This window comes from Pimephales promelas, chromosome 7, assembly GCF_988280905.1.
Source record: "Pimephales promelas chromosome 7, fPimPro1.hap1.1, whole genome shotgun sequence".
Classification (NCBI taxonomy): Eukaryota; Metazoa; Chordata; class Actinopteri; order Cypriniformes; family Leuciscidae; genus Pimephales; species Pimephales promelas.
The window spans coordinates 26,385,626-26,396,141 of NC_142775.1; the positions used below are offsets into that span (position 1 = coordinate 26,385,626).

A 10,516-nucleotide genomic window follows, 5' to 3' on the forward strand; every position below is an offset into this window, starting at 1 on the left:
ATGTGAATTGAATATATTACTGCAAATATCAAAGCAAATTATTTTACACCACACTAATACGTGGAGACTCACTATGCAAACACAAGGAAGTTCCAGGTGTTTGACTAGCATGCTGGAGTGCGTTACATCCCCTCTGCCTGAGACCGTCCTAAGCAGACCTGACTTTATGGCCTCTTAAAAATAGAAAAAGGAGAACTCCGTGTGACCCGTGCTGAGGAGAGAATGGGCCTCAAGGGAGAGCGGCTGGAGCTTGTGCGCTGACCACCAGCGGGCTGATAGCAGCCTGCCACATGAGCACAGGAGGGAGAGACTGACTGATGGAAAGACACCAACGAGCACTGCCGGGGGATAAACCAGCCGGTCATTTAATGTCACTTGGAGCTATTGCTGGAAAAGTGTATGAGCGTATGAAAAACAGGGAGGGTGACAAAGATATGACCTCCTGAAACCCAAGACGGGCTTACTCATAAAAGCACGACTCGCTTCCACCAGTCCTCGTCCCAGCTGCTGAAGACACGAAACACATGATGACCTCAACCAGAAATGCGCAAAACTACATGTCACGAATCAACTATCTAGAGGTCATGACCACAAGATGAGTCTCTCAGGTGGCATTCACAAAGGACACATTATAGTGTTCAACCACAGCTAGACTTAGCTGAAGAAAATACCACAAAAAGCAGCAGTCGCAAGATGTGTTTTTAAAAGTTCAACTATTGTAAACTTGACACAATGAATGAAAAACACTCATGGTGATTATATATATATATATATATATATATATGAGCATGGCACGGTTGATGGTGCCGATCTGAGTATTTCACAATCTGCTCAGATACTGGGATTTTCACGCACAACCATTTCAAGGGTTTACAAAGAATGGTGTGAAAATGGAAAAACATCCAGTATGCGGCAGTCCTGTGGGCGAAAATGCCTTGTTGATGCTAGATGTCAGAGGAGAATGAGCCGACTGACTCAAGCTGATATAAGAGCAACTTTGACTGAAATAACCACTCGTTACAACTGAGGTATGCAGCAAAGCATTTGTGAAGTCACAAAACACACAACCTTGAGGCGGATGGGCTAAAACAGCAGAAGACCCCACCGGGTACCAACCATCTCCACTACAAATAGGAAAAAGAGGCTACAATTTGCAAGAGCTCCCAAAATTGGACAGTTGAAGACTGGAAAAATGTCTGTTTTCTGTTGAGACATTCAGATGGTAGAGTCAGAATTTTGCATAAACAGAATGACAACATGGATTCATCATGCCTTGTGTACCACTGTAACAAGTGCAGGCTGGTGGTGGTGGTGTAATGGTTTCATTACGAACCAAATTACCAAAAATAGTTTTACACTTCTTATAATAACAAAAGATGTGTTTTGCGCAACTGCTTAGGCAAAGCATCTGTAAATTAAACAAAATTTGGTATTGTGATGATCAAATAACAAAAAGACTGCAATTTAATAAAATTAGTAATGTATGAGTAATTAGCAAAGCGTTTCAGAGTGAAGTGCAGCACTGTTCACATACAACTGTGCAACTAATAATCTGATTTTCATCATCTCAGTGGCTTAGTTCACAGTAATCGTTGTAGTAAATTTAACTGATTACAGCATATCACTAGATTTGGAATGAGAAGCGATGGTAAACCTGTTATTTTCCACCATAATAAGAGCTTGAGGGTGATTGAATAAAACTCTTCCAAGTGAAGAAATTGTGGTCAGAAGGCATTCAGAGAACATAATGATTATGAGAGTGCTGGGAGCTGCCCAGTGCCAGAGAGCAGAGGTGGGATCCAAAGATATTAAGACGCCAGAGTATCACATCCACCCTCTTAAGATTCCCCACACAGCCCCATTAACATCCTTCTCCCCGTCATCGGGCATGGGACAGTGGCCTTACAAAGCTCTCCTAACTCGTGCATGTGTGTCAGAGATGAGGGCTGGCACACAGCCATCTGTCATCTCTCTCTTCCATTCAAAGCACCTGACCGACTCAAAGCCTGGCCACAACCTGGCCCAGGGTCACTAGGACCATGGACAAACACGCAGTACTTCAGACACTGAGGGGAATCACGTTTAAGACTCACGCAAATGTGTACATGAAAAATGTACATGCGTCAAGTGGGAGTGTGTCGTGGACAAATGACACGCATGCCATGGCCTTGACTACTGAGAGATGGCGGCACTTTGAGGAAAGCAGAGTCTAAGCGGCTGTCAGGAACACACACACACACACACACACACACACACACACACACACACACACACACACACACAGGATGGGTGTATCAACATGACAATAAAAAAAATTTATTCAGCATATTAGCTTATTCAGCTTTGGCATCACAGGAATAAATTATATTTTGTAATATATTGAAATAGAAAACAGTTATTTTAAATTAATATATTTTTTTATTTTATTTAATTCGACTTCTGTGAATGCAATAAACAGGCATTAAAGAACATTAGTTGACTTCACACAACCCAGGCTACTCAATTTTAGAAATATCTACTAATAAACTCACACATTCTGCCCTCTCTGTGTCCTTAACAAATGTGCTCTTGGTATCAAAGAACTATCTCCCCTTCCAGCACCCAGTGGGCAATTAATATGACTTGAAACTATGCAAACACATCAATGCACAAATGGCCGCTCGACATTCCACCGCAGCACTCAATGAGCTGTGTGTTTAAAGGCACACTTATTGAGCACGATAAGGGCTTGGCACAGCCCTCCTTTGTAAGTGATACGTGACCCTGGTTGGCATAGACGCCAGCTCAGATCTCTTTAAAGAGACACAGAGACACAAAGTCAGCCTGAGTGGGATTAACACCTCACAGAGCTAAAACACAGACGCACGCGCAACATCAATCACAGCTCATGATTTAGGACTAACACTAGCACATGCTAACAGCAAAAGAAAATGACACACGAAGGCAGAAGTAAAACTACGGTGAGGCAAGAAAATCAAACCTTTAAAATTGATGTGAATACATTTAAAAGACTGAAACTCTGGGAAATACTTTCTAATTCCTCTAAAATTGAGGTTTCAGGCAGAGGAACTTTTTTTATGCTTGGAATAAGTTAATTTTTTAATGAGCAAAAAGAATTGTACCTGGATTTGGTTCGGTGAGTGCGATTATTTTTCTAGAACTGCTAAGAGGGTTGAGAATGATTATCACATTATAGCTTGTCTATTATTAATCCAAAAATAAGTCACAGTTAATTTTCTTTCTTAACCCTTGTGCCTCTAAAACATTTACAGCTTCAGCCCAGGTCTAGTGTTCCCTTGTGCTCCCAGGGGCACACATCTAGCCTGCATCACCTCTCTCAATTTTCGTCACTACATTTAAAAGTGAAAAAGTTATTATGGCTACAAGCATAAGCACACAAATATAAAAGTCACTTTATGAAAGGATATGATTGGGTGGAAGAAAGTTCCAGCTCAGCACTTGATTGGCCAGTGCAAGGTAGCGTTGGAACACACAGGACATCTGAGCGTTGAGGTTCTCCCTCCGACTAAACTCCTGCAGGACCTCCATGGTGAGCATGAAGATCTGCATGAGGTCATCCTCCTTATATTTTAAAGTATATTGAAATAGAAAATCATCATTTTAAATTGTAATAATATTTCACAATATTACTATTATATACGTGTAATACTACTTGATAAGCATAAGAGACTTACGTAGACTTTAATAAATTAAAATTAAATAAAGCTATATACATTTAAAAAAAAAAATAATAATGAAAACACCAAAAATGCATACACAATATTACTAAAACTTTAAAATGAAAGAAAACCGAAAATGTAAAAATAAAATCCAATTCAAAATATTAACAAAAACTACAATAGTACATCAATGATACTAACATAAAACTGCTTCAGGTTCTCTTTTTTACATTATATTTTTGCTTAGTATTACATGTTAATATAACAGCTAGCCCTGGGTCAATTCCCCTGATTTCTAAAAGACAAGGAGGATAATAGGAACAAAAGGACTGACCTGAAAGGTGCGTTTGCAGCTTCCGTGGAACTCCATACTGAGGCCGATGTTACTGGTCTTACTGGAGCTGGAGAACTCACTCAACAGAGCCGTCAGGATGGAGCAGGCCAGTGTTTGCTAGCAGGAAAGATAGAGACATGCGCAGTGACCACCATCAAGCCAAAATGGGTTAAATATCTTAGGAATCATATCCTACACACTTATTCAAAAACGTAAAATATTTATTTCAATCAATATTGGTACTAAATATATTAAAAAAAGGCCACACTTTTTCCAAAGGCTTCATTTTTGCTGTATAAAGTACAATCATGAGTCATAACTAGGTATTTGATTCACCACATATTGAATCTATTACCTGAAATTGGACAAATTTTAAACATGAAACTTGAGCGCCCTCTGCAGGAAACAGTGTTCACTTTATTTTCTGTATGTAAAACATTTTGTTTTTAGGAGCACTCAAACAAATACATTTTAGGGGCACACTGGTCATACACAATCATAGTGTCACATACAACACATTAGGTCCTCCTTTATTGCCATATAGATTTTTTTAAACAGTCAAAGTAAGAAAAAAAATATTTATATATATTTTTAAAAATTCTATATATTATATTATATATTTAAAAATGTTATATATATATATATATATATATATATATATATATACACTGTATGTATATATGAAGAGTTCAGATGCAAAAGCCTCTAAATGCCATTTGAAATTTTCTTCTTTAATGATGATTGTCAAGCTTGTATATTTAAGTTCAGTGATTTCACTTAAATGGCAATGATAATTACCTATTAATTGTTATTTAAGTGAAATCACTGAACTTAAATATACAAGTTCGACAAAAATCATCATTAAAGAAGAAAATTTCAAATGGCATTTAGAGGCTTTTGCATCTGAACTCTTCATATATATATTAACTGAACTGCTTTATAGCAATTTGAATGAATGTCACCACAGCTTTTTTCTTATTTCTGGAAGCTTTAAAACTGTTGCTATTGAATTTGGGCAAGAAATGTAACTTTTAAACATATGACATTTCATGCAAAATCCACTTTTTTAGCCCTTACATGCATTTTGTTGTATATTTGGAGTGTTTATAAGTACAGAAATTATGAAATTATTCTCTTCGGGTGCTTCGTTTATATCTTTATATTCTGTTTTGGTTTTCAACCTGTTCAGATTTTTCTGTTCTCTATGACATTTTTTGAACCATCACGTCACCGTATTTGCAGCGGAACTGCCAAATAAGGACATTGACTACCGGTCCAACACTTTGAGTAATCCGCCATTATTATTTCTCGCTCCGATTTTGTAGTCCGAGCTCAATGATGCAGAAGTTACGAGAGGGCAAGTCAAAATGTTCGGTTGTTGGATATACGTTAGTGACCTGAAGCACTTCAAGGATTCCCACTTCAACAACCTCTGCCAGTATAAAGAAGGGTTTGCCGATTGACTTCGTCTGAATGAGAGGTAAATTCCTTCTATCTTTGGAGACGACGAACACAGCATTTCGATAAGCTGTAAATATCGTTAATAAAAATAAAGTACTTTACTTTCTTAAAACACATGGTGGTCATGGTTTAGCAGTACCTTTGTCTTTCTTTGTTTTTGTTTTGAAGTAACATTACACGTCTGCAGTATTATTGTTCTTGAGTTTCATCAATGGTCATTTAGCTGCTGTGTTTTCTGATGCTTTTCTAAACGTATCATATTATCAATACAGATTTTTTTTGTGGTAAGATTAGACCGTAGTCATTTATCTTGTCAGTGTGCTTGTTTCATTTTTTACAGTCTATGGCTACAGTATATACTCCCCTCATATATACAAGCCCTACAAGAGTGAAAGCTGGCCATAAATATAATTGATGTTATGCGATGTTTGCCTAGACCTGGCTGAGCATTTTCAAGTAGAAGACTACCATTAATGTTATTAACTGAAGGAATCATTTGCATACAACATTTAATGAGCTTTTGCTGAATTATACTTTGATATTGCAGCAAATTCTCACAGCTTTCATCCATGTGATGCGCAAGTCTTACCACTGTGGGGTTGCCGCTGCTGATGAGCTGGCTGACCTCATGGAAGATGCTCTTACAGTTGATGGATTTGTCGAGAGAGCCTCTCTTCACTATTACTGCTACTGCTAACAGGATCTGCTCTCGAACGTACTTCTGCAGACTGCAGCGAAGCAGAAAGATTTACACAAAATTCAGTTGCACAAAACGTTCAGTTACACACACTTTCATGTTCATTCACACACTTACTTTGGTCTCTGTAAGACGTAAGTGAGGAGGAATGTTCTGAGGGACTCAATGCTGTTCTTCTCCAAAAGGATCCATTCTCTAACCACAGCCTCCATGATGGCTGTGGCTGCCTGGAACAACACATAGTCCACTTTACTAGTCTCTGAGGAGAAAGAAAGACAACATTCATTTATTATTGTATAATATCATATATATATTTATTATCTTGACAGTGGTTATTTTATTTATTTTATGAATAAATGGGATAAGTTATCACCACAAACTGTTTCTTTGCATTTATTCTGGATTTATTGTCAGCACTGACCTCGCAGTTCATATGACTACTTTGTACTATGTGCAAAGTATGACCGTATTCATCCGCCACCAACAACACAGTAGAGTCAGTAATAGTTGCAGTGTCTGTCAGATCTGAGACTCACCGAGGATGTGTTTGCAGACAGCAAAGGGGGATTTTGACTTCCTGAAGGACAGGAATATGTGCTCTGCATGCTGCCTCTGCTCTGTGCTGACCATGGACGGCGGTGCCTGCGAACACATTCATAGGAGGGGTTAAAAGTTTGTGTGCTTGAACATGTTACAATGGTCAAATATTACACATGATGCTAATGAGCATCAAGCATCATCATACACTAAAGTAAGCAATGAGATAGTAATTTTAGTTGTCATATCCATCTCTAAGTATTTAAATAAATGAACTTACAATTTATCTTTATTTCAATTCTTATAGTCACTTCTGCTCACCAAAACTGCAATTACTTAAACAGTTAAAACAGTAATACTGTGACATATCTAAATAATACTCCAGTCTTCAGTCACATAATCCTTCAGAAATCATTCTAATATGCTGATTCACATTTTTTACAATCAATTGTTTCAAACAGTTATGCTGCTTATTTTTTTTTTTTTTGCAAAAGAACAGCAATTATTAGAAATAGAAATCTATTGTAACATTTTAAATGTCTTTACTGTCGTTTTTGATCAATTTAATGCATCTTTGCTAAATAAAGTTTTAAATAATCTGAGCCCAAACATTTGAACAATAGTCCACATTGTATTTATTTAGTTTTTTAATAGTTCTTTAGTGTCTTTTAGTCTCAATCAAATGGGAAATACTACACCAGGCTAAATACAACCAATTCAAAATCATAACAGGTCACAGGACAAAATGGTAAAAGAGCCTTCAACAGTGATGACAAATCAAGGTTTTCTGTTCCCATTGAAGCAACACACAATACCCATGTGAACACATTCAGTCCAGTCTGCTCTGTGAACGTGTCACACTCATAACATTAAACATCACATTCCATTCCTAATTACAGCACAGCAGTCATCCACCTCATAGTAACCAGACTAGAGAGAAGAGGGCCTAATTTCATAATGCACATACACAGATCACCTGACGCGCATCACCACCAGACACATAAAAAAAACACAAGTTGCAGAAAATAAACATTTTCCTCAGATCAACCCTTCACAGCATGAGAGAGCCTATGTATACTACACTTTAATGATACACCTATCTAGCACCTTTTAGTTATTATCAGTATATGCCTAGCCTAAGCATGACTGCAGTAATATCAGTGAGTCTGACTGATTATCAGGGTTCTTTAACAACAAATTAATACCTGATCTCCACTTTAGCTGACTGACCTTTCAGTTATCTAAAAAATAACCACGACAAAATCTAGAGTCTCCTGACTTCATATCCACTAATCTACTCAGGCTTCGGGCTAGATGAATGGAGAGAAATTAATAACGAATAATTGGATACATTGTCAGGATCACTTCTACTACAAAGGTCTGTAAATTGATTGCAGCCTGAATATTAAACCTAACGGCAGCCAAAATATGATAAGTATTTTAGTAATTTTATGGAAAAACCAGGAAAAAGGCAGGCTGTAAACCAAAAAAAGTGAAAGACAACAAACTGGCTACTCATAATAATGATAATAATAATAATATATGGCATCCAATCAATTTAAAACAGGGGATCATTCCAGTTACAATAAATCATTATTCATATATAAAGGCAATTAAGTACAATACAGTTCAAAGGTTTGGGGTACCATTTAAAACCACTGGGGTGCATTAAATTGATCAAACATGACAGTAAAGTTTCTATTTCTCTACAGTTTCTATTTCACACAAGACTTTTTTCAATTAATTCTGAAAATATTCATCAGTTTTTGATTTGATTTGATTTTTTTTTATTTGAGATCTTTATTTTGAACATGTAAATAATAAAAATACAGTTATTAATCAATGAAACAAGGAATATTAATTAAAAGAAACAAAACAAAAACAAACAAACAAACAAAAAAACAACCCTCTATTTACATGTGCAAAAAGGAGTAGGAAGAAGTAAAACTTATGTACTCCTACCCCCCTATACCATATTTAAAAAAATACCTAAAAAAAAAAAAAATTAAAATAAAAAAAATAAATAAATAAAAATCTAAATAAGTAATCAATCTATAATTGTAGAAGTATTGATTCAGAAGTTCTATACACATAAGGATGTTTCCCGATACATGACAATATTTATACTACGGGTTAATTCAATATAAGCTCAAGTTAACACTATGTTTCTCTGTAACTCTGGAATATAATTTCTTTGAACATCTTTTTAAAAGTTTTCACAAAGATATTAAAAAGAAAATGTTTTAAACAGTTAATATGATAATATGAAATGAGCATCAAATGGGACACTGGAGTAATGATGCTGAAATTTCTGCTTTGATAACAATATATATATAAATAGAAGACAAGTTATTTAAAATTATAATAATTGCTAAATATTACCATTTTTACTGTATTTATCAAATAAAAAAAATCTTGCCAAAAAGTTTTTGAACACTAGTTTAAATACATACTTTTCTACAGAGACCTCAGAGTATTTACATTGTTACTAAAACAGTATGAAAAATATTTTCAAGAAGCCAGCAGTTTGAGATGGCCGCCATAGCTCGCTAACTATCCCTACACGTTCAACAGAAGTGAAAGCTGTTCCTGGTGTTATTACCAAAATTCACCCATAGCCTTGTCAATTTATAATGCACTCACTGTATAATAATTGCATTTATTCACACATTTAATTAAGCAAGTTTAGTTTAAAGTGTACAGCTCATTTAATGCAAACAATGCCATACATTATCTCTACTCTCTCTAAACATCAATAGCAGCTATTAAAACTAATAACAGTTTTGCAAAACCACTAAAATGTTATGTGACATTAAAATCAAAACACTGGACTAACAGCTTCACAGAGTATTACAGCCTAACTGATTCACCCAATTAAAACACTGCATTGAATATCAAAAACTAATTTTCAATTAGTGGTCATGAAGCCATGAGATTTTAACAATACAGTAACAACTGCATGGCCCAGGTTGAGAGACACTGCTGGTGAACTGCACAGGCCATCATCTAACTACACGTGTGTCCTGCTCTCAACTTTCAGCAGTGTAACTAATCAACTATTTTAACGGCAGAGAATTAAGGATCTGGTGTTACTATGACATAAATAATAAGCTAAACGTTTCTCTGGTCCCCTGAAGCTTTGCTAAACATGTGCTTGAGCAAACATGCGGATGAATCAACAGCGTGTGAAACTACAGCAGCTGATGGAGAAACTCCAGCAGACACATTCAACTCATCCAGCGCGCTTTTACAAGGCTGGAGGATCAAACTAGGCCTCTGAGACACATCACCTGAGCTCACCGCGATCATTATACACACTGACTGTGTCACCAGAGTGGTGCTATTATGATGATGAAGAAGAAGATGGTGATGATGAAGGTGATGGTGGCTGCGCTTGGCTTCTGCGGGATGGAGCGAGTCGAGCACTGCGCCACGCACCGCTCCGCGTTTATCGAGGCTTTCCCCGCTAACTGACGACCAGGAAGAGTCCCTCAGAGTGAACCCACACACAGAGCTAACAGCATACAGACAGAGACGTGAAAACAGCGGCGAAATGCTCACCATTAAAACTTTGGCAGCGCTTTCCAGCTGTGAAATCACTTCTGGTGCACCGACCGCCGCCATCATGGTCGTTCTTCAGTGACGCGCCATGCACTGCATTGTGGGATTAAACAGCACTTCGGGCCAGTGAGTTTACGGGCACTTTTTGGCAGACAGCTCTGATGCCCCCTTACAGGTTATGTAATACATGATATGGCAGTCAATGGATTTTATACCGTTTGCTCATTTTGTTGTGTATCTTGACCA

General features: G+C 37.0%; 1 protein-coding gene across 1 annotated transcript in view; it reads right to left on the bottom strand.

Annotated features, from left to right (window-relative positions):
* The window catches only part of xpo4 (exportin 4), a 30,009-nt gene extending 19,585 nt beyond the window's left edge, over positions 1-10,424 (bottom strand). Inside the window, exons 1-6 of the mRNA XM_039655789.2 lie at positions 10,271-10,424; positions 6,709-6,814; positions 6,290-6,431; positions 6,065-6,203; positions 4,015-4,131; positions 3,429-3,582 (exon numbers count right to left, since the gene is read on the bottom strand). Of these exons, the coding sequence (XP_039511723.1) occupies positions 3,429-3,582; positions 4,015-4,131; positions 6,065-6,203; positions 6,290-6,431; positions 6,709-6,814; positions 10,271-10,336 (724 nt within the window). The 5' untranslated portion in view covers positions 10,337-10,424. The remainder of the gene's footprint in view (positions 1-3,428; positions 3,583-4,014; positions 4,132-6,064; positions 6,204-6,289; positions 6,432-6,708; positions 6,815-10,270) is intronic.
* Between the last annotated feature and the right edge of the window lie 92 nt (positions 10,425-10,516).